General features: G+C 37.3%; 1 protein-coding gene across 1 annotated transcript in view; it reads right to left on the minus strand.

Moving 5' to 3' along the window:
- The window catches only part of si:ch1073-396h14.1 (disintegrin and metalloproteinase domain-containing protein 10), a 37,132-nt gene extending 11,142 nt beyond the window's left edge, over positions 1-25,990 (minus strand). The window contains exons 1-9 of the mRNA XM_046857990.1: positions 25,593-25,990; positions 25,012-25,125; positions 23,540-23,687; positions 23,330-23,448; positions 21,939-22,094; positions 15,781-15,860; positions 14,147-14,269; positions 12,241-12,333; positions 11,970-12,138 (exon numbers count right to left, since the gene is read on the minus strand). Coding sequence (XP_046713946.1) covers positions 11,970-12,138; positions 12,241-12,333; positions 14,147-14,269; positions 15,781-15,860; positions 21,939-22,094; positions 23,330-23,448; positions 23,540-23,687; positions 25,012-25,087 — 964 coding nt within the window. The 5' untranslated portion in view covers positions 25,088-25,125; positions 25,593-25,990. The remainder of the gene's footprint in view (positions 1-11,969; positions 12,139-12,240; positions 12,334-14,146; positions 14,270-15,780; positions 15,861-21,938; positions 22,095-23,329; positions 23,449-23,539; positions 23,688-25,011; positions 25,126-25,592) is intronic.

Below are 25,990 nucleotides of genomic sequence, written 5' to 3' on the forward strand. Positions count from 1 at the left end.
ACTGGACAGACACACACACACACACACATATATATATGTATATTTACATATACAGTCTTTATATATATATATATATATATATATATATATATATATATATATATATATATATATATATATATATATACATTTATATCAATTTATACTATTTGCTGATGTATAAATTCACTCATTGTGCGATTGTTATTTTGTTCTTATCTTTTGCACTCTTGCACTTTGTGTAGTCCTGAATGTAGGTCTGCTTTTGTCTTAGTTTTGTGTTGTCTGGCACTTCTGATCTGGAGAAAAACTGTTTTGTTTCACTGCATACTTTATCAACTGCACTTGTTTGAAATGACAATAGAACTCACTTGACTTCATCAGCAGCCTAAAACAACAGGGAAATTACGGATCTGGCAACCCATTTAATGATAGAGTTTAAATATAAAACCAGGTGTGCTGGACCTAAAATCTGTTTGTTCTTTTGGAATGTAATTGGCCTTCCATGCATTAAAAGAAATATGTTCTTACTTGTGCTTTGCAGACAATGGACAGAAGCCAAAAAGACTTAGTTACAAGTATTGCAATCTGGACAAAATGTTAGCAGGATGGAGCCTACAGTAGACTTTAGTAGACTTTCAGGCTAATTCTATTTATAATATAAATATGAGTCCACAGAAACACAAAACAATTGAATTTAATTAATACAAACAATTCTGCGACAGTGGCTTTGTTCAACAGTTGCCGCAAACAGATTTGAATTCAATGTCCATCAGTGAACAACAATGATCAAAATATAAAGAATGAACAATTAGTGTCACCCAGATCAGTACGGCTTCCCATTTGTGTCTGAACTTATTGTAACTTTAAGAAACTTTTAGAAACAAATCAGTTTATACATTTAATCTATTCATTTCTGTAAAGCTGTTTTGTGACAATGTCCATTTAATTAAAATGAATTGAATTGAGATATCATGAATGCAGTGCAGTGTCAACTTTATGGTATGGGATCTGAACTCTTGACCTTGTGGTCTAACAGCTTAACCACTGAACCACCACAGAAAAATGATCTAAATTAATTTCTAATTCAGTATGTTTTCTACTCACTTCATCTTTATCTTGCTCATTGCTAAACTAAGCTTCTTAACACAGAAGTCCTTGCCAATAAATACTGATCAAAATGTAAATAGTGTCTGTATATAGCAGTGGTTGGCAGTCAGGGCCAGTTAAGCCTTCCATGCTGGCCTAAACACTATCAGAAGCACTGACCTACATTTACAACATGAATTCTAATATTTGTTCCATGAAATTGTATAAATTTATTCAACAGTTTATTCTCTTCATTTCGTAGTGTTTCTCTTGGCTGCACTGCTTCCAGTACGTGTATGTGGATGTTAGATTTATTGTCTAATCAGATTTCAGCATCTATCTGCAGCCATGTCAATCTAATCTGCCCAGGGCCTTCAAAGCCTGTACTGCTGGCCTTTTTACTATAGTCTTTTTAGGAAATAGCTCTGTTTCTTTAATCAATCAGATATTCAGAAATCATGTCTGTAGCTCTGCACACATTAAAACATCTGAGTTAGACTTCTTTAAGCCTACGGAGGAAGAAAAATTGATTTGGACTCGGACATACTTAAAAATCCATTTTCAAGAAAAGCTAGACATCATGAGGAGGTTGGTCAACCCTGAAGCTAGCTAGCTTGTCTCAGCCCAGGAAAAGGGTTTGTTCACCACTTCCAGACCAGTAAATACGAGCGGTACCACTGACTTACAGCCTCTGAGGAGCGGTGCAAATTATGAGTCTGCATCTCTGGTGAGTAGGTTGTATTTTATTTACATTTTTATGTTTTTGTCATGTTATTAGACAAATATTGATTCTGAACTGCTCCAGATGATGTAGGTGGCACAGTTGTGGTTGTAGTGCAGAGGTTTAGAGCTTGCTTTAGTAAAATGGTATTTACCCTCCATATGTGAAATGGCTCTCTCTCTGTAATGCCATGCGTTGTATATTAAGTCGGGTAAATCCCCACTGAAAGCCCAAGTACCAAATGCACAGCCTGCAAGGTATTGAAGGTTAAATGAATCTTTTCCATGACCTTGTTTACCCATCATTTCCACCCCCTTAGCCACTTCCTCAAAAGCATTTGTGTGATTTTGCATCAGTTGCTTAAGAGTACAGCTGAAAAGCTTGTAAATGCTTTTGTTTTGCAACACTTTTTTCCTGGAAAGTAACAGAATCAGTTCTTTAACGCAATAGGGGATTTCTTCACCGTCTAATAAAGCTTGTACAGATTCAGAGAGCTGATGGCAGGCTAACAGCACTGGAAAGAGAACAAATTGGGACAAGTAATGTGTATTCCTGCCAAAATTATTTTTCATCCATGAGACCTCAACTCATTAAAACCGTAAACTTGACATGAGATGACAGGAGAACAGCGTGAGCCCTGGCTAAGGGCTTTGGCAAGTTCACTTATCTCCCACTGAAGTCACGTCTCTTTGCTCTGATATATTCAACTCATATGACCTCATATGATGCCTCATATGCAGTAAAATATAGTAACCGCTGGAATTTCTAGTTTAACAGTTGTCGGTTAGCAGCCTTACTGCAGAAGTTTGCAAAAGTACACACATCCATTCACTCAAGTCACATGTTCTAAAAGCCCCTGGAAAAAGTTAAAGTACTGACTAAACTTTTTACTCAGGTTAAAGTAAAGAAGTTTGGGCTCTGACATGTACTTAAGTAAAAAATTAGGCATTACTACTACCTGTTTTAGTGTTATGCTGGTAACTGGACTTCACATCATAATATATTGATATTAAAGAATTTCTAATTTTGTTTTCTAATGAATGTATCCAGGCTGAACATCCACCATATAGAACACAATCAGAGAAAATATGATGATCAGGTGATCAGGAATGTCTCTGTTTTCAGTCATGTTAACATCGCTGACTCCCTCTCTCTCTGTTAGCCCCATACTTCTTATTGCATTCTGTCTTGCTAGTTGTTAGCTTTGTAGGCTAACCTAGTGTGGGGGCCAGTAAATAATACCTCAGTGGTAGATTGAAAAAGCCACACAATGACAAGAAATAGGTTGATGGGCTGAAAACGGTGAGCAATGAGAAGAAAAATATGTCATCAAATAGTCACCAAATAGATTAATACTAAAGAAACAAGCCTGTTTTGAAAATGTAAGAAAAAGAAAGTACAGATATTTGAGTTAAAATAATTAATGAGTGAAAGTAAAAAGTTGTTAGAAAAATAAAGTAAAGTACTGATACCAGAAAAATCTATGATGAAGTATTTGTACTTCATTACTTCCCACCACTGCTTTCCTGTAACATTTGCAGGGGACACTGGGGATGTGACCCATCACTGTTTAAAAAAAGTCTCTAAAAGTGTTTTGAAATATTAAAACATTGTTGTCAATATGAATCCAAAAGGAGCGAAATAAAACACTTTGTAAAATATAGTTCGTAATGACTGTGCTGTTTCCAGGTATATGCAAACTAGGGTGTAACCAACAGGGGTATATACTCACATACTTGAATTCAGGGTATATTGCTATGATCTGTAAATGTGTTTAACCTTATTTTGGGAAGGTTGCGAATGATTTGTATGGTGTGGGGTGAAACATTGTGGTGGGAGGGCGTAGTCATGGGGTAACGATAGGAATCTCAGAAAACAGCCCTGACTGTATGTAAGAATTACAAGTCTTGGGGTCATGCTGCAAATGAATAACAACCAGAAGCCAGGTTACTGTTTACTCAATAAATGCACCCCATTTTTTTGGCTCTCTTGGTGACCTTATGTGTGTTAGCCTTGTTAGCATTCTGTCTTATACTAGCCCACTTGGTTTAAAAACAGGTAGGACTGCACACAGAAATACATTTCACCACATTGGTGTTGTGATAGTCTACACAATCTATTTTCAAGTCAAGCAGGTGCCAACCCCTTTTGTTAGCTTAGTCTTGTGTAGCCAGCTAGTTTTAGTTTTGCTATTTGTTAGTTAGGGTATGCAATTAAAAAAAGCCTTCTTGGGGGCCTTGGATTGTACAAATTAAAGCAACAGCTTTAAACAACAAATCGTTTATGCTTAAAATGTCCGCAGGTCATTGATCCTGAAGGCCTAATGTTATATATTTTTGACCCAAGCAACATGTAATGTGTCAGGAAAGTATAAACTATTTTATACTCCTTTGCCAAAGGTCTTACATTTACAGCTTCAATCCATCTTGAACGCCATCCATTAATGGTTATATAAATGTCTCCTTTCAAAATACTTTACCAAAGATTAGAAGTGATTTTAAAATTGGTTTATGTGGCACATCTGTCATATAAATCCCTGTGCCAGCTGTTACTATGAAAATAATAAGTTAGAACAAGTCCATTCATATCCCATAGTCCCTTGATATGAGGTGGTAGCTTAGCGGTTAAGGCATTGGACTTTTGATCTGAAGTGTGTGAGTTCAAATCTTAGCCACACCAAACTGCCACTCCTGGGCCCCTGAGCAAGGCCCTTAACCCCATAGCTCAGTTGTATGAATGAGATAAATGTGAGTCGCTCTGGATAAGGGTGTCTGCCAAATGCCATGAATGTAAATGCTGACCTATAAACCTGTGATTTGTAGTTGCACTATTGTTAGAAATGATACAATTAATCTACAACTTCTGACCAATCAGATGCAAGAATTTGGCAGTGCTGTGGCTTACAAAGCATTATCATATTTGATGTATTTAGGACATATAGTACAGCCTAACCTTCACAGAACATTTTAAAATAGTTACAGGACTTTGCAATGACATTTGCTGTTAGCTGTAAAGGGCCACACTGGGACAGGTTTGGTGATGTTTGATGATAAGTGTCATAATTGCTGTTTGTTTTGGCAACCAGGGTGATACAATAGTACATTTATTCTGCTTTAATACAAATTCAACATAACTAGGCTTCAGTGAAGTGCTCATATAATGTAGCTGTTTTATAAACTTAAGAATGCTTTTCTACCCTGCCAGGTAATACAAGCTAAATCCTCTCAAAATGGGTTTCAAACTACTTTTCAATGGCATTGCAACAGCAGGAGGAAAGAAACTAAAGCTGTGTAGCTTTCCAAAATGTTCTACAAAGGACATAGTTTGACCAAAACAGTCCAGAAAGACGCCACACTTTTATGGGGCAACGATGCATAAAGAACGCCTAAGATTCATATAATTTTTTTACTGGCTCACACAGAAATACAACTACTCAGAATAAAACAAGAAGTCTAGATAGATTTAGCATTAATTATATATACACTATAATGCCAAAGGTATACACCTGACCTTTCCTGCTATATGTGGTTCTTTTCCAAACTGTTACCACAAAGCTGGAGGCACTCGAATATTTTTTATAAGACATCTTTCAATGCATTATAATAACATTTTATATATATATATATATAGGTTGATAAGGAGCAATAGAAAAACATCTAACTTCTATCTCAGCCAATTGTATTTGGTTAAGTGTGGTTATAAACCAGTTCATGGTGTGTGGGTGCCAGGCATTCCCCATAACTCCCAATAATGTCCATTGGCATGGCACAGAAAAGGATAAATAACTCCCACTGCTCATACCAAAGCCATGAGGGGTCTTTGTTGTGGTAGAAGCATTGTACATGGGAGGTCTCTGGGTTTACATTCCAACACTCCAAAACCAGATTAGTCCAGTTTATGCATCCAAAACACAAAACACAACAACTCCGGCACATGAATGTTTGGATCACGCGTTCGATCATTGAACCAGTCTGGAAATAGTCATGACAAAATCACTGGATGGAAAAGAAGGTTATTATAATAAAAAAATTGTGCATAAATTTGTCCATGTGAATCTCCCACCATGGAGACTAATCCAGCATGAGGAATGCGGTCATTCCCTGTTCCTTGTTTCTGTTTCAGATTTGGGGGGAAAGGGGGAGGCAAGGACGGCAGGTCAAGCCGCGTAACTTTCTTGTCACTTTTTGTAAAGGCTCACGCCCCTGTTTTCAACCAATCGCGTATGTGCAACTGACAATTGAAGTGATAGTCTGAGTGGAGTAGACCTCCTGCTGAAATGACAAGGCAGAAAAACACAGCCGGCTTTGCTCCCAATCTGTACAGCAGAAGAACATAACCGAAATTTAAAAATCACAATGGAACGTAATCAGAATAAAAATTTCGGTGAGGTCCACATTTACACAGAAATGCAAATTTTTAAATCTCCATTAGATTATGTTTCCATTCCTATTTAAACTGCTCACTTCATATTAATTTTGCAAAAATGAAACATTGCTTTATTACCAGCCTCAAATATTGAGATATACAAAAAGATACAGGATCTGTATTTCTTTCTTTTTTTTTTTTTAACCATAATTTACCTCCTTGCCTTATTAGTCTTATTTTTATAGGCCTCCTATAAAAGACAACAGAGTAGAAATCTTACTATAAATTCATCACCCATTTATTAATGATTTTTATTTAATTTATTGATTCTTTTTACTTTTTGTAAAAAAAAATAAATAAATAAAAAAAGAAAAGGATGCTTTTTGCTATGTTTGAAAAGGATGAGGTGGCATGTCTATTGCTCACTCTGGTCCTTAATCTTAATCTTAATCAGCCAGAAGAAACATGCAGCACTCAGCTGTATGAATGAGATCTTTCCACTGACTTCACAGACACACAAACACTCACTAATAAACCTAAACCTATTCTTAAGTTACCATTACACTTTCTTTTAACACACTTATGCGTGAAGAACCAAATATTCCATTAAAAATATGTTCCAGTAATTTATTATATAAAATCATTAATAATAATAATAATAATAATGATATAATAAATTAATAAACTTTGAAAAAAAAATGCTGACCAGGTAATATCAAAGCTATGGTCATATATTACAGTACAAAGGACAAAGAACAAATCATTGATTAAAAATTTCTGTAGATGAAAAAAAGCTGCATCATCACAGAAAAAAACTCTAACTTGCTGGACCAAAATTCTCTCTATTTCATTATTATTATATTTTAACATTTATTTATCAAACATGCTTAAGTTATTTTTTCAATAAATGTTTATTTGTATAGCACTTTTAACAACAGACATTGTCGAAAAAGCAGCTTTACATAGATAAAGTGGTTATAAAAGAATGTATAGGATTGTTCCTAATACTACTAAATTCTGATAAGACTGAGATTTTGCTCATCGGCCCAAAAACCAGTATACAGAAGCTCCAGCATCTCAACCTGCATTTAGACTGATGTTCTGTAACCACTAGTTCAACAGTAAAAGACCTGGAGTTATTTTAGAGCAACTTGTCTGTTAAAAATCATATCAATCAAGTTACAAAAACAGCCTTCTTTCACCTTAGAAATATTTCGAAGCTAAGAAATATGTTGTCTATATCCGATGCAGAGAAGCTCGTCCATGCGTTTATGACCTCCAGAATAGACTACTGTAATGCATTACTAGGTGGATGTCCTGCATCATTAATAAACAAGCTTCAGTTAGTTGAGAATGCAGCAGCAAGAGTTCTTACAAGGTCAAGAAAATATGATCATATAACCCCAATCCTATCGTCCCTGCACTGGCTTCCTGTTAAGTTTTGAATAGACTTCAAACTACTACTTCTTACTTATAAAGCACTAAATGGTTTGGCTCCCATGTATCTCTCCAGTCTTTTAACACGCTACAATCCGTCACGCTCCCTGAGATCTCAAAACTCTGGACTTCTAGTAGTTTCTAGAATAGCAAAGTCCACTAAAGGTGGTAGATCATTTTCACATTTAGCTCCTAAACTCTGGAACAGTCTTCCTGACGGTGTTCGGGGCTCAGACACACTCTTCCAGTTTAAGTGTAGATTAAAAACATATATTTTTAGCAAAGCCTACACATAACACACATCACATATCAAAACCTTGTGCTCCAGAACATCTGATCACATGCACATTATCAACTTGTGCTGTTAATATCATGAACAGCAGCTACGCTAATTGCTCTCCACTGCTTCTCTTTTTCTCCCCATCCCGAGGAATCCTGAGGTTTGGCCAGCTCCAGTCACGTCTCACCTCATGAAGATTATGGACTTTAAAGAAGTAGATGCCGAACTCGCAAACATCCCGAACCATCTAGAGACGTACCAGTGCCAATTGGATCCCACTACATGTGTGGAGTTTTGACATTGGACCTCCGGGAGTGTTTAAAGGCTCTGGCATGGAGAAGCTGATGCTGGATCTGTGATGATCACAAATGCTGAGCTTATAAAACTAGGAGCTACTAACCATATAGACTGTATAAGACTGTAGAAAGAACATTACTTATAATCTTATACTCCAGTACTCATGTTAGTTCTCACTCTCCAGTGTTCTGTATTGTTGAAAGATTTATGATCACACTCTTGATGTCACCCAAATGAGGATGGGTTCTCCTTTTGAGTCTGGTTCCTCTCAAGGTTTCTTCCTCATAACATCTAAGGGAGTTTTTCCTTGCCACAGGGATAAATGCACACCGTTCACCTTCACTGTTGATTTCTGTAAAGCTGCTTTGAGACAATGTCTGTTGTGAAAAGCGCTATAGAAATAAATTTGACTTGACTTGACTTGATTAATGAGTAAGCTAGTGGTGACTGTGGCAAAGAAAAACTCTCTGAGATGGCATGAGGTAAGAAACCATCCTCATTTGGGTGGCACCGAATGTCCATTTATTACAGTAAATCATTGCTAAGGTGTGCATTGGTCTGCAATTAAATGCAACCAGTGGTCCTGAGCCATTGTGGAAGACTGTTGCTGTTAATTACGGTATAAATCCATACACCATATAGGGTTGCGTTAGGAACGGCATCCAGTGTAAAAACATGTGCCAAATCAAATATGCGGATGATCTGCTGTGGCGACCCCTAATGGGAGAAGCCGAAAGAAAGTTTTTTAAAGTATTATAGTAAAAAACACATAAAGGAATTTCTGACAGAAAAGAAGTCTTGAGCAGTTGGAGATAAAAAAGAAAAGATGTAAAGTCCTGGCATGCAGTTAACGAGGAATGTTAATAAGGGTGACGGCCTCCCATGTACAAAAAAAGGCCCCCAATAAGCACTTATAAAGACTTTGTCTGAACTGTGAGAAGGTCAACAGCGATTAAGTCACAATGACTAAAAAAAGACCTGGGCTTCTATGGAGCATCTGGTTAATGTGTTTAATGCATGTGCAGGATGCTTCCGTTTTAGTTATGTAAGCGATCTATATGGGTCGTTTCTCCGAACTTTACATCATGGCTGCTCTTTTTTCCAAGTACACCCCTCATCACACCAATTTGCAGGAGGAAATTTTGGAAGGTGGATGATGTTATTGGCTCGCACTTTTTTAGCGCGAATGAAGTCACTTCAGGAACAGCTGCAGACAAAAGGAACATTCCAGAAACTTTTCCACATTGAACCCTAATCAGGATCTGCAAGCAAGGGCACACTTCACAGTATGGAATACTCCCACGAGACATTTCCCACAGTTATCACAAATCAGGATGTTACGGTATTGTGGTAGAGGATCGCTTAGACTTCACACACCAGGGAAACGTCTTCTTAGATTTGATATTATGTCTGTATTAAATATTGCATAAACCTGTGACTACAGCCACTAGTGCATAATTAAGTGATCTTAATGATATGCCTTGCTTCATATCTATAAGTACTGCATTGTAAGAACAGTCACTCCACTTTATCCCCATATGTTACACACACTATTACTGCTGTATATTGTACAAATGTCTTAAAGTAACCTCTTGATCTTATGATGCACAATTTGCAATACCATGCACTCTCACACTTTATGTACCTTACAGATGTCATATACTCTGTATATTGTGTTCTTATTTAATCTGTATTGTCTGTATAGTCTCGTCTGGTCTGTACTTACATTTACATTTGCATTTATATTTGCGGCATTTAGCAGACGCCCTTCTCCAGAGCGACGTACAAAAGTGCTTTTAGTCTCTAGCAATGAATAAATCTACACTGGTACGCAAGATTACAAACTTAATATAAATATAACTCTTGAATTCTACAAAGCAAACTTGGAAAGTGCTAATTTAAGTGTTTCAGGAAGAGGTAGGTCTTCAACCGTCGCTTGAAGATAGTCAGGGACTCTGCTGTACAGACATCTAGTGGAAGTTCCTTCCACCACCTCCGTGCGGAACAGAGAAGAGCCTTGACGTATTCTTACCTCTCATTCTGGGAGGTAAGTAAGGTAGGGTAACCAGTCAAGCAGTGCTGGAGGATCTCAGACAGCTTGGTGCAGTGCAAGGTGTGTAATAATTCTTTTGAGAGACACCAACAGCTGGAACCAAATTCCTTGTGAGTGCCAACACACAGTCTGATTCTGATATTATTTACACTATATGGACATTCTGTCCAAGTTTGTGTGCATCTGATAATAAGATTCATAAGTAATCCTAGTTGATGTTATAATAACCTCCACTTTTCTGGGAAAATGTTCCACTAAATTTGACATTTGCTTGTGGAGATTTTTGCTTATTCAGTCACAAGGGTGTTAGTAAAATCAGATACTGATGTAGGTGAGGTGAGGAGGCCGGGTGCAGTCAGCATTCCAATTCATCCCACAATGTGTTCAGCTAAATAATAGTTGTATAAAACTTTGTGCCCACTTAATTTTTTTGTTGTGCATTCTTTCTTCCCAGACAATGGTACTTTATGTTACCATTTTCAACAAACTGAGCATCCTTGCTTGGGCAAATAGGAAACTGTTCTGTAATCACAAACCCCTTAAACACCCTTCACTGTCCATTCAATCATCAAAACTTGTTAAAAACCCGAGTGATTCAACGTTGCTACACACTATGCTGTTATCGTAACATTGACACTAAACCTTGCTCCCTGTATGCTTACATATTTAGATCTGATTAAATATAACCTGGATATACATAAACAGAGTTGTACATGCTGCAGCATCAGTTGTACAGTGTGCAGCATTGGACTCTGGATCATAAATGTAAATGTTAACCAAAGGTCTGCAAGTCAGTGTGGTTGAATCCCAGCAACACCAAGCTGCCAAGGGCCCTTGAGCAAAACCCTTAATCTTGCCTTACAATAAGAGCCTGCAGCCATGCCAGCCATTTGTGAAGACCAGCAATAGGAATGAATTCAGGCAAACATGTTTGTTCAAATTTCATATTTACCATATTTTCCGGACTATAAGCCGCCAGTTTTTTCCCACGCTTGGAACCCCGCGGCTTAAACAATGAAGCGGCTAATTTATAGAGTTTTCCTGGGTTTTTCCCGGTTTCACAAGCTTCAAGCCAAAAAACTGAGCCCCATAACATTAGACCAATGAAATTGCTGAACGGGTTCAGGTGAACCAATGAAACTCTTTATATTAAATCAGATGCGCTCCCACTGAATCGGGCCGCACCACATCATAAATATGGATGAGGTTTCTCTGACGTTTGACCTGCCGCTCACTCGGACTGTCTACAGGAAATGCGAATCATTCGTCATGCTGAAAACAACCGGGCATAAAAACACACTTCACCTGTGTTCTGAGCTGCACGGCATTGGGAGAAAAGCTTCACCGATGGTGATTTTTAAACGCACGACGATGCCAAAAATAAAAACTCCCGAGAGAAATAGTTGTGAAACGAAGGAAGAAGACATGAACTATGACTTTCTTTGTGGGCTTCTGTTTAGATACAAGCCATGTAACAGACACTGTCTTTCATTAAAGCCTGTGTAACGTTCATTAGTTTCAGTGTAGGAACCTGCGGCTTATAGACAGGTGCGGCGTATTTATGTTCAAAATAAAAATCTTTGTCAAATTCAGTGGGTGCACTTAATAGTCCGGAAATTACAGCAATTCCCTGCTGGTGAGATTGCAAAACAACTATCTACTCAAGTGTTACATGGCAAAATAATTTGTGCATTAATTTGCATATGGTCTTGATGCTTTTGAGAAGCTAAACACATCTCACATCTCACCTGGTTTCCCCTCCCAGGCCAGGCCAAGGACGCCGTTGAAGTCTCGACTGGTCAGCAGGTAGGACAGGCAGTAGTTTCCCCAGTTCATCTCCGAATAAATACTCAGCAGCTTCTCCGGGCCGATGAAAGTCTCCTGGAGAGGGTCATCTGGGTTTTCTTCCGAAATAATCTGAGAATAACAATCTAGATGCTCTAGAGGAACTGGACATGACCCACCTTATGTGGATATTTCTGAAATGAGTAAAACGAGTGAAATGGGAATAGATCTTACACTCATCGATTTCACCTTGAAGTCAATTACATCGATCTCGGCAAACTCTGCCTTGTGAAATATATTGTTTACTGCTTTCATGTAGGAGGCAACCTGTGAAAGTGATGGAGTTCAAATATAAGTGTAGAAAGATAGAGGAGTACTAAAGGCCTACTCATGAAGAACTACACTCTATGAACCAAAGTTTGTGGACACCTGACCATAAGATTGCTATGCGCTTTTTAAACATACCATTCCACATTTAGTCCACATTTGCCGTTCTAATAACTTCCACTCTTCTAGGAAGATGTTCCACTAGACTTTTGAGTGTGTGTGTGGAGATTTGTCTAAAATTCTTTAAGCCACAATGGTGTAAGTAAAGTCAGGTGTGGTGACTGATGTGGGTGAGGTGAGGAGGATTGGGGTGCAGTCAGCGTTCCAATTCATTCCAAAGATGTTCAATAGGTCAGAGCGCTATAGCAGGCCACTCAAGATCTTCCAATCCAACCTGTTAATAGTGGAACAGGTTTTGGTCTCATTGTTCAAGTGAATAAAAAATGTAATATTACCACATCCATAGACATCCTATATATTTGTGTGGTAACAGTTTGGGGAAGAACCACATATGGATGGAAAAGTCCGTTTTAACAGTGAAGATAAAGTCAATAATCAAGACATTAATTATTTTTAAATATAAATCAGCTCCACAGCACAGTGCAATAATTATACTAACAGTTAATTATACATAATTCTTTTTACATTATGCAATCATTGCATAATTGATTACAAATTTAGACAAAGAATAACACAATAAGCAATAGCCTAATGTGTATTTTTCTCTTGAAATTTAAAAGGAGGGAAGAAATTCAGCTTGAAGCATAACTGAGAAACAGCAAAGATTACATGTAATACTTTTCACCTCTGTCCCCAATAAAAGCCTTTGCTCTGGGATTCCGATAAATTGCAAAAGCATTAATGATTTCGCATTGCAGATGATTTTGGTGCCTGGTTTGTGTCACTGTCCAACTCAGTATGTCCTGATTCTCTGTCAGTAATGGCTAATTAAGGCCAGATTAGCATGACTATCATAATGGTGGCTAGTCACTGCTATTGAAAATAGTGTTAATGTTAGCAAAAACGTCTAAAATTGATATTACCATCTTTCTCCAACTACACCGGATAGTAGATAAACTACAAGTAATTATACATATTCAATATAAACATGATATACAATATAAAATAATAATATTAATATTTTTCAGAATGTAGGTAGGTGCTTAAACTGAGTCGAAACCAATATAACAACCTGAATCTAAATTTAAAAATGGACTCGCTTGCATCGGGTCATTTGGCAAAGATTTAGCGTCACAATATGAATGAAATCTGTGTTGATATAACAGACCTGTGACGGAGGTAAATAAACATGGGCTCAGAGCCCATGAATGAACCTTTATCTGAGATTATTAGAATAGCAATATCGTTACATAATGTCCAAACCGAAAATAATACACCGATAAGTGACCTCATGCAGTGCAAAAGCGGCTAAAGTGACCCGAACGTAACATTCATAATCACAGTGAGGCACACGAGTCTTATCTTTCGCATACAAACATCAGTTGTTCAATTATTTGTTCAGAGAACACGTTGTTCCCAGAATCACGAGGAAGCGAGGCTAATGAACTCGGCTGAACTGAAGAGAGAACTCGAGCGAGCTTGATGTTCTCCCCCTACCAATTATGCGAACCCCTTACCAATAAGAAAGACATTTGTATACAAGTTGATTTGAACAGGTAAATATAAATACCATGCATAAAGTGCTCCAGTTTTAACTGGAAAAACAGTTTATGGTTAACATCTCAAGGTCACAGTATCAAGGCTGCGTTTGGGTTCAATGACCAGTGTGTACTGAAATTTATTTTGGATTCACCTGGGCAATGACGGCCTCGATGCTGCCAAACCTCTGATAAAACAAATAGTCCACATGCAGATGGAGGAGACAGCTAGTCTTGGACTGGTCTACTGTACGTTTTGACCTAGGCACTGGTTCATCCTGTGGGTTGCAGAACACAAATATAAATGGGCAGTTTTTTTCTTTAGGGGGGTTAATATAAGACAAACAAGCAAAACAAGGGAATTGAGCACATCTGTTTTTTTGACGACGTTTAAAAATAATCACAAATACAGTGGAATTTACAGGTCGCCTGACAAGAGGGTTTGTTATTGTCATTAAAGCAGAAACAATGGTTTTTTTTGTACTGTAAATGACTGCGTGGCCCATTCATAAACAATAACTGCTGTTTAAGTCATTAGCATCTGACATCAATACCACACCTTCAGCTGAGGGATTTGTATGAAGGTGTAACCATATATTATAATGGAAATCTGGAAATTCAAACCAAATATAAAGAATACAATAAATAACAAACCTGATGATGGCAAATAAACCAATTCCCTAATTCTACCTATATGTTTTACAGTATGCATAGAAATTTTCCACACATTTGATGGAGATTTTCAACACAATTGTTGCAATAAAGCAAACGCTTGTAAAAGGAAGTATGATTTTAAAAAATTGTTCCTGAATTCAACAAAACCGAAAAACAACCAGACGATTAAAGCACCTGAGGTTAAAAGTAGTGAATCTCCGGAACATTCTGAAATCAGTAAACCAAAGTATTTCTACAGCAGGGTCATTGCTTGGGTATGAAAACTCTAAAGTGTTACATATTTAGACAGTCCCTTATTTTCTGCACTGAAGTAGGTTTTCTTTGCATTTGCGTGTTTTTTTTTTACATTTCTATTCAATAATTTTACTGTTCGTAGTATAGCTAATGCAAGAAACAGCTACAGAACTTAAAGCAATAATGTTTTCAAGCTTTGGCTGCTGATCACCAAAATTTACAGAAAGATAAAAGAAGTAACACCTCTAAAATCATTGGTCAATGCATTGAAAACATCATTAAATGCTCCTGTCATGTCAAAGTATCTTGACACTAGTATATATAGTGTGTTTTAAGTGCATTCAGCATGGCAGTAAAAACTTAATTTGATTTCTATTCTTAATTTTATTAGCTACGGTGCATTTCTGAGCCTACAGTACACAATGTAGGAAATGTTTGGAGAATCTGAATCTGACCCACACTTATCATTTTGAAGTCTTGTAATCATTATTCCAGATTTTTCCAATAAAGTTGTCACTGAACATGAAAAACTGCTGTCTAATGTAATTTGACTACCTAGATTCAGATAAATGAAAGCATTAATATTTATATGTATTTGTTACAGAAAGGCCACAGACTGTCTCTATAATCAGCACAAGTACCAAAAAGCTGTCGAAAATGTGTGTAGAGGTGTAATTAGTGCCTACTGCCTAGCTATTTTACAAAATACAAACTACTCTGGACATTTCCATGGGTGGAACCTCTGCGGTTGGCATTTCTTGATGAAGCTGATTAATGTGTATAAATGACTGTGGCTTTGAAAACACCCAGGATGGGAGTGGAGTCAGTGAAGTGTAACAGAGTGTGTTTATATGTGTCTGACGGTCACATCATGTCTGACCTGTCTGAAGCCTCGGAAGAGACGCTGCAGCTGGTCCGTACCACAGAATCCAGCACGGCTGCCTTCTGTTGGAACATCATCTGCAAACACATATATTCATGATTTAACTTCCATGTAAATGAAGACAGTGACCTTGTAATACATCTGAATGTGTCTGTTTGTAGGCAGATTTGGCTTGTGTGATTGTTGAGCCGATCATGAGTCACAATCACAATCTAGTAACTTTGATATCTATTAAAGGTTTTAGCAGCATATTTACAGCGTATTCAATTTTAGTATTAAATGTGAGTGAGTGAGGGGGGAAACACCAAACTGCAAGTTAACTATGCTGGTGTAAATAAAGAGTACATGCCAAATTAGCGTAACTAAATGTCAAAAGAATTCTCCTACCAGTTCTTGAAATAATCAAACAAATCTGTTTCTGCAGTCAGAAACAGAAACGGAAGCGAACATGGTCTAGACCAGATGTTACGTCTCTACAAGATGTCTTCTGAAGCCTTCTTTCTTTAGTAACTGGGTTAGCAACCTCATACAAACCAGGAAGCTGTTCTTCATGGTCAACAATACCCATGCATAACATTATATGATATTTTTTTACTTTTCAAAGATGAGAAACATTCACTAGCAGAATCTATGACAAAGCAAAGTTCTGCTTTCCATGAGTATGGGTGCCTATATGTTATATTTGTTGTAAGAATTTATTTTAATGATGGTAAACATATTTTTTTGAAAAAACATCATTAAAGTTTAATAGACTAAAATTGAATTGAATCTGTTCTGTGTACAGAATGAGGACTACATGGACTGTGGCTCTCTAAATACCGTTTCTTTATTGAGTATCATGTCAGTTTGTGTGTATATGAAGAACTATATGAACAGTTTTATGTATATATATATACACACTAATTAATAGTGAAATGTTTGTGGACAACTTACTGTGCTTATAGTACTCCAGTGTTAGTCCAACCATGTGCTTATAAACTCAGATTTCAAAGATATTCCTTGTAATATGTCTAATAGCTGAGTCTTGTTGATATTTTAGTATTTTTCCTTTGCTGATGTATGCATTTAGGTTACTTTATATTCATTAGAGCAGCTGTGAAGGTTCTAAAAGGATTCAGAACAATATTTCACAACATATTGAAACATGTTATAGTCTTGTGATTGGGCTCATATACAGCCAGCAGAAAATCCCATGCCAAATAGACTCAAGTTTAAAGACAGGGTTATCAAGGAAAAGGTGATTGTACTGTCAGATGAACATTGCTTAGGTTTCAGAAGACACATTTATAGTTTTCATGGTATTTTCAACCCCACAAAATAATTGCCAATATGTAACAAACCATATCTAATACATAATATATAATTACTCACTCTTCTGTCCATATAATGCATACGATGTTGATAAAGTAGCTTTGTTCTGGCAAACAGATGCTTCTAGATGAAAGGGTAAAATTGCAGTTTCTGAACTGTACCACAGAGGCCATGAGGCACTTTGGCAAAGGGCTGTATCTTTTTAAGGAATGTTTCAGCTTTGAGCATACAGACACTGATTGCAGAGGTCCAGAATGACCCTCAGTACTGGAACATCACATTGTTGGATGTAGTTGCTTTGAAAAATATTGCTTTTACTAAAAACAGATTATAGACATTGCAAATAATAGATTCATTGACATTGGCCCTAACTTACTCTGATGACATACTATTTTATTGGACTTTCATCAACCTGTTACGTATTATCTAATACTACATTACTGATCACACACACAATAGTTATAAACGATGCATGTCAATAGTCCTAAATACCCAGATAACATCATATTTGACTACCCAAATGACAACAGCCTAATCCTATAGCCCAAATGACAACATCCTATCTTGATTAACCATATGAGGGCACCCCATCCTGAATTCACAAATGCAGTGGTGGGCCGTGCATTTGAAACCTGGTCCTTCACTGGTCTTTCACCTCTTAATACCACTACTATCATGTCACAATTATAGAAATCATTAATACAATACAAAAAATGCAATATATCAACATGTGGCATTACAGAGAGAGAGGCATTTCACATATGGAGGGTGAATACAATTTTTGCTAAAGCAAGCTCCAAACCTCTACACTACAACTGCAACTGTGCACCCACATCATAATAACATGACAAAAAAATTCAATGTAAATAAAATACAAGCTACTCAACAGAGATGCAGACTCATAATTTGCACTGCTCCTCAGAGGCTGTAAGCCAGTGGTACCGCTCGTATTTACTGGTCTGGAAACAGAGAACAAACCCTTTTCCAGGCTGAGACAAGCTTCAGGGTTGGCCGACCTCTTCTCACGATGTCTAGCTTTTCTTGAAAATTAATTTTTAAGTATGTACGACACCAAATAAATGTCTCTTCCTCTGTAGGCATTAAAAAGTCTAACTCAAATGGTTTAATGTGTGCATATCTAACAAGAGCCCACGTTGTTCATTTCTGCTGGCTTCACACCAGTAAATAGTCTGTCTTGTAAATGTTTTTATGTAGTATAACTGCGACCAAGTAAATGTCTTTTCTTCAGCCATTCTGGAACAAAAAAACATCTAGTAAATCTCTAATTAAAGCTCTAAATAGTGCACTCTCTTACCATCCAATCAAAAGATGTTAAAATGCAGATGGTATTGTAAGCGTGCTAGAGGGCCTCAAAACGTCCAAATTAAAATATTGGTAAAAGCAACAGCCTTTAAACAACATGCACTTTAAGCTACAGGCACCCGCGGTGCTGATTGCAAACGCTCATTGCAGATTATTTTCAGCCCAACAATTTGACAGTTAATCACTAGATGAAGTGTATCAGAGAGAAATCTATGAAATGATGAGAATAAACTATTGGAGAATAATTTAATACATAATCATAGACAAAATATATTAAAATGTAAGTCACTGAGTTAAGGTCAGCATAGAAGACCTTGCTTGCACTGAAGGTCTGCCACTGATATGATGTTATTAATGGTTGTTGAACAGAATATAATATTATAGGCTTTAGTTCTACACACGTCTGCTTTTCACACTTGGAATTTAACAAAACAGTGGTGCATGTTGTGATATTTATTTTTACATGGAGCTATTAACATTAGTGCCTAAACAAAGTTTATACACATAAAACTATGATTCAACATTACACAACAGACAGGATTGGAATGGACTTTAGGTTTTTTTTATATTTTACAGTTAATTTATTTCTTTATTATTTGAATCATATTAATCTGGTTAAGTTTGTATGGCCTGGGAGGATTTGAAAGAACAGCATGATGTTCCTCTCCCAAATGACCATCCGATTAGAACCTATGGGACTAGTTCACGTGCACCTGGTCTACAGCAACCAACCAGCCAAAAGAAATCTGACTGTACTAATAAGGCTGGAGTAAAATGGAGCAGAAGTGACTATCTCTTTATCTAGAAAGTGAGCCAGTGCATGGGAAGAGTGGGGTTACTCTCAGCCATTGGCCTATTTACAAAAATGACTTCCAGACTGTGGATTAAAGCTGCATGCCTGTGCTTGAAGGGACCAAGACACACAATGAAGCCAAAAAAAAAAAACACAGCTGTTTTCTTATAAGGAAGCAAGGAAAGCAAGGAAAGAAAGAAAGAAAGAAAGAAAGAAAGAAAGAAAGAAAGAAAGAAAGAAAGAAAGAAAGAAAGAAAGAAAGAAAGAAAGAAAGAAAGAAAGAAAGAAAGAAAGAAAGAAAGAGGGGTTTGTGATGCAGGTAATGGTAGAAAGGAAGGAAGGAAGGAAATGCAGAGTAAAAAGAAAGAAAAAGCCAAGGAAAAAAAAGAAAGGAAAGAAAGAAAAAAAAGAAAGAAAGAAAGAAAGAAAGAAAAATAGAAAGAAAAATAGAAAGAAAGAAAGAAAGAAAGAAAGAAAGAAAGAAAGAAAGAAAGAAAGAAAGAAAGAAAGAAAGAAAGAAAGAAAGAAAGAAAGAAAGAAAGAGAAAGAAAGAAAGAAGAAAGAAAGAAAGAGAAAGAAAGAAAGAAAGAGAAAGAAAGAAAGAAAAAAAGAAAGAAAAAGCCGAGGAAAAGAAAGAAAGAAAGAAAGAAAGAAAGAAAGAAAGAAAGAAAGAAAGAAAGAAAGAAAGAAAGAAAGAAAGAGGGGTTTGTGATGCAGGTAATGGTAGGAAGGAAGGAAGGAAGGAAGGAAGAAAGGAAGGAAGGAAGGAAATGCAGAGTAAAAAGAAAGAAAGAAAGAAAAAGCCGAGGAAAAAAAGAAAGAAAGAAAGAAAGAAAGAAAGAAAGAAAGAAAGAAAGAAAGAAGAAAGAAAGAAAGAAAAAGAAAGAAAGAAAGAAAGAAAGAAAGAAAGAAAGAAAGAAAGAAAGAAAGAAAGAAAGAAAGAAAGAAAGAAAGAAAGAAAGAAAGAAAGAAAGAAAGAAAGAAAGAAAGAAAGAAAGAGGGGTTGTGTTGCAGTGTATGGTAGAAAGGAAGGAAGGAAATGAGAGGAGGAAAGAAGGAAAAGAAGTAATAAAGGATGGAAAGAAAGAAAGAAAGAAAGAAAGAAAGAAAGAAAGAAAGAAAGAAAGAAAGAAAGAAAGAAAGAAAGAAAGAAAGAAAAACATTAATCAGTAAAATGGTCAAATTAACCAAAGAAACCATGTTGATGCATTAACACAAATTCTGTAGAAAATAGAAACCTCTGTAAACATCTGGAATCGTTTATATTATTTATCACACTCAGACAAAGTGAAGTACTGAGGCAGAGAGAAGGAATCTGATTTGAGTTAGTATCAGTGAACATGCTGACTCTGTGAGTCTGAGGCAGCAGTGTGTGAAACCTAATCTCGTCCCAGCAGCCCACGTGATCCAGCTGTTTTCCTTCCATATGTGACAGAAACCAGGCACGTTTTTCCACCAGGACATGTTTAAGGACATGTACACATTAGAGCCGGTCTGCTCAAGGACAATTGTAGATTACATACATGATCATGTGCTTCTGTATAAAGTTACACATTAATCTACAGGCCTTAGCGTGACTCTTAATGGACAGGGTTTGGATGTGTACATTTATTTTTTTTTCGTAATGTATAAGTAACTAGCACGAACCCCGGGGAAATGCCCGAGGGTAACCTTCACGAACTCATAGTGGTGTGACTGCAATCACATGACCGAGTATGACCATCATGGCTCACACACCCGGGTTATTGTTTACTTTCAGATATACAGTGTTACAGAGATGCATTTTAGCACACACACATCGAGGAAGGAGAATTTAACAGAAACACACACTCAAAAACACATACAATTAACTAACTGCATGGATAGAACAACAAATCAATCTACAAATAGTAACTTTTAAAAGCCAGTACGTCTTTCATTTTAATTAAAAAAACCTTTTTAAAACTTGTATTTGAACTCAGGTCTTCAGGAAGGGTTTTGTTGTGATATTAGAGATGGGTTCAATGCTTGAGATGGGTTACGCATTCAGAAGGTCAATAAAATATACCATGCAGCTAATTAATGCTACAATATTTTTGTAAATCAATCCCCAAAGTCTAGATATGGCTGAAACGTAAAATAAACGTATCTCTATCCTTGTGGGAACATCTGGCCTCCACCGACATCTAAAAACATCCCCCACCATCCCATCCCCCACCACATTTAATAACACACAGCCATAGATGCGATGTCTTGAAACACTACACCTGCCGTATACGATATTCTGGATATCTAAATTCATTTGTGTGAATGTAATTGGTTAACAAAAGAAAATAACATTGGTTATTTTTTGGAATAGAGCCATGAGCTAATGTGCTAAAGGTTGGGAACCGTAGTGATCAGTGATTGGTTGTCAGAAGCAATAGTGTACAGTGATTGTTTGTTGGGAATAATGGAAACCAGCGATTGGTAGTTGTAAATGATGGTGATCAGTTATCGGTAGTCAGGAACATTAGTGGTCAGGGATTGTTGTTGGTAGCAATGGTGATTAGTGGTTGGTTGTGGAGAACAATGGTAAATTGTGATTGGTTATGTAAAAAATGGGCAAAACACTGGCATTATACTAGCGAATTAATTCATGGTCTTCCCTCACTGTCCAGTACAAAACACAAGTAAACATATAACACCAACCAACCACCTGATTGCTGTAATGTTATATTTAAAGCAAGTCGAAAACAAAATCACTTACTGATATCATCCTCATGGTAGATGACAGAGTGATCGTCTGTCGACTTGGATGTGTATCTCTGCATGGGTTCTATGAAGAAGGTCCCATTGGAGGTTTTAATAGAGCCTTCAAACTGGCCATCGAGGACTGACCCCTGGCATGACGATCCAACCTCGTCTATGTGTTGGAGCACACCACATGGGTTTGGGGTTCAGACAAAAACAAGATTACAGCATTTACAAAGTCGAACACTTTTGTAAGTCACTCTGGATAAGGGTGTCTGCCAAATGCCATGATGTAAACAAAAGTCAAGTTAAGGGGGAAAAAAGGAATCCCAGGAGAGACAATAAAAGCAGAAGACTAAGCATGCAGTTGTATTAAGGAAACAGTGGTGTGTAGGGGGAAAGTATTTTCCAATTTCCTCTATTAGAAGCGTCAAATCACTAGTTTTGTTTCTAGTTTGCCTCTTGTAGGTATCTTGTTGTCGTACAGTGCGAACCAGTAGTAGCTACATATACAGTACAGAATATTTGCTAAAGGCAACTTTTTATACCCAAATTAAAAAATACACTTATTGGTGGAGAGATGTTAATGTTTTTTGCTTTGCTTTGAAACTAGATTTTTACTAAGCAAAAATCTAGTTCTTGAAACTAAGCAATTAACATTTAACAAAAGATCTTATACACCAATCTGGCATAACTTTAGAGTCACCTGTCTAAATTTGTGTTGGTCCCCCTTTTGCTGCCAAAACAGTCGTGACCCCTTGAGTATTACTGCATGAACTTCTTCAGTAATCTGAGCTACAGGAGTTTGTCAGTTGGATCGGACCACATGGACCAGCTTTTGCTCCCCACATGCATCAATTAGCCTTGACCGAACACGACCCTGTCACCGGTTCACCGCTGTTTCTTCCTTGGATCACTTTTGATAAACCAGGAACAGCAGACAAGAGCTGCAGTTTTGAAGATGCTCTGACCCAGTCTTCTAGACATTACAATTCGATCTTCATCAGTCTCACTCAAATCCCTACGCTTGCCCATTTTTCCTGCTTCAAACACATCAAATTTGATGACAAAATCACCTGTCATAACGTTATGTCAGATTGTTATGTCTGATCAGTGTATGGCAGTATAAGATAAAACCACAGCTAGTTAATGGGGAATTAATGCAGGTGGGAACTAAAGTTGTAAGTGGGGAACTAAAGAAACATTGGATTATTGACTTGGTCATAGATAGGATTTGCATAGAATTGAAAAAATATAACTCAAAAGCCACTTGCTGAAATTGTTCTTTGTGTTACACACATACCTAGAAAGTAATTGGTCAGCTATTGCTAGCTAGTGTGAACATACTCATGGTCTTTACTCCATTGTCTACTTATTCCATTGTGAAAACACTCATACATCCTGTACCTTTCAGCACTCCTGAATACATGTGAGGAAGGTCGCCTTTCCATGACTGGTTGCTGGACTGGACCTTGAAGTCTTCGGCAAACCCATCAAAGTCTGGCTTGAGTCGTAATCGGAAAACCCTATAGATAAACCACCTCTTTATAAAACTCACATCTCATGAAATGGCATTCAGCAGAAGTTATGGCGGCATCTTAAAAAAAAAGTACCTACTTCTGATAAGCTTCAAAGTCTAGATGGAGCTCCTGGGTTTCTGGTTCGAGGTGACGCCTTACTCGTCGATGCTGCTGTAGTAATGCGATTCTGTCATAAGAGAGGCTCTCGTAGTATCTAACAAGCTGCCGGATATCCCTGAAGTCCTCTGAAATTAGGAGTTTACATTGCGTTCTCAGTTCAAATAAATTTTAATTTTAATAAGAAATGTCGAAATTATCTTTTTGTGGTTACAATGAATGTTGTGGAACGTCCGCATTAATAACAAAAATTCTGTTATCAGTTAAAAAGCAGTACATTGTAACGTCTATATTATATGGACAAAGGTTTGTGGACACCTGACCATAAGATAAGACATACAATTGTGTGCCTTCAGCTTTTTAGGAGGAACCACATACAGCCGGAAAAGTCAGGTTTCCCAGTACTTTTTTCCGAATGTTAATGTAGATGCCTGACAATCACATTCGTGTTGCTCATTGGTTTAGACGTGGGACTTTGGATGAGAAAGGTCATGAGTTTAAGTCCCAGACACTCCAGGCTGCCACTCCTGGGCCCCTGAGCAAGGCTCTTAACTCCATAGCTGCTCAGTTTTATGAATGAGATAAATTTAAGTAGCTCTGAATAAGGGCATCTTCCAAATGCTGTAAATGTAAGAACACAATGCATTGTATATATTGTTTTAATATGCTGATTCATTCAGCTTTCCCTTCAATGTAACCCAAACGCCTAAATCTGATTCCACACAACGATACGCCTGTGCATAAGGCAAGGTCTATGAAGACATGGTTTGTGAAGGTTGGTGTAGAAGAACTCCTGTGGCCTGTGCAAAGCCATGACCTCAACCCACTGAACATTTATGGGATTAACTGGAACGCCACAAACCTTCAGTCAACATCAGTGCTCTCGTGGCTGAACAAATAAATCCCATAAATAAGGTGTTCAAAAAGTGCATACAGGAGGGTCTGATAGTAATGTGTCCACAAACCTTTGATTGTCATCCCTAGACCTCTTTTATGACGCAATCTATTTTTATCATGGGACCGAAAGCATAAACAGTCTATTTCAGCAAAAGTGCTGACACTGGAGACTCCTTCCATAATTGTCCAGTAAACATCTCCAAAACCATCACAGGTGTTGACCATAGACATCCATAGAAGTTGTTCCACAGGAAATTAGTCTATTAATCTAAACCTGTGATTACTATTATAGTTTTGCCTACCAAAGTAATCACATCCTGACCAATTAGATTTGAGAACTCAACAGCACTAAGCTACAAATATGTTCAAAATATCACAAAATCTTATCAATTATATAAAACTCATATAACAACAGAAAGTATATCTGTGGAAGGCGTGCTCGGGCAGGCCACACTGTGCTAACCGCTCCCGTCTGAGCCGAGGCCCTTTCCAATCCCAGCAGCTGCAAAATTACTATCATGCATAAATACAAGACAAGAAGGCGAGCCGTCGTACCTGCACAGTGTCCCGCTGAAGCCAGCCATAAGATCAGCACACAGATCTTCACAGTGTTCAGAGCTCCAGCAGCCATGTTGGCTTCTTTGGTATGGTTTGGTTTTTAGTGATTGTCTGTGAATGCGATAGAAAAGAATGCATGCATTTCCACAAGCCTAAGCAACACACACATACACACACACACACACATGCAGAGGCAAATTCAGACATGCACATGACATTATGACAGGGTCTCATCTTTGAGTTTCATTCCCATCTCATTGTTTCCTTTGGAAGACACTTTTTTCTAAAAAGACTGAATACAATTGAAGCAAACAAGTATCATAACAGGACCCTCGGAGCTGACACATAGAAATGCTAATCATTTTGTTATAATTCTATTATCCCACCAAACACTGGCATCGATTTGGCGAACTTTAAATCAGATGCTACACTTCCTACACTAAACATCTTGTTTAGATATATCATGAGAGTAATACTAATCAAGTAAAAAAAATATATGTGAAATTGCACCTCAGTATATTGAAATTGTAAATATAAATATCTCTGAATGGAGATCTTTTCAAATGAAAACCACTCACTGCTGCTGAAGATGGTTGCTCATGAACAGTGTAAAGATCCGTGAGGTTATTGCAGACAGTTAAGAACCTTTTGAGTCTGGTTCCTTCCTCATACACTTCATCTCAGGGAGTTTTTCCTTGTATTTTATGTTCCTTTTTGGCATTTAGCAGGCATCCTTATCCATAGCGACAGTTTTAGGGTTAAGGGCCTTGCTCAAAGACCCAGCAATGGCAGCTTGATGGTGCTGGGATTTGAACCCACGACCTTGTGCGCAGCATAACATCTTATCCAATGAGTTACCACTTCCGTTTCCACGCCACCATTGGTTCACTCAATTTCACTCTTTTTATATTTTTAATAAAAATGGTCAAACAGAAATGCATTAATCGCTGTTAATAAAATTAGTGCAGTAAAATGA

This window comes from Silurus meridionalis, chromosome 9 (assembly GCF_014805685.1).
Source record: "Silurus meridionalis isolate SWU-2019-XX chromosome 9, ASM1480568v1, whole genome shotgun sequence".
NCBI lineage: Eukaryota > Metazoa > Chordata > Actinopteri > Siluriformes > Siluridae > Silurus > Silurus meridionalis.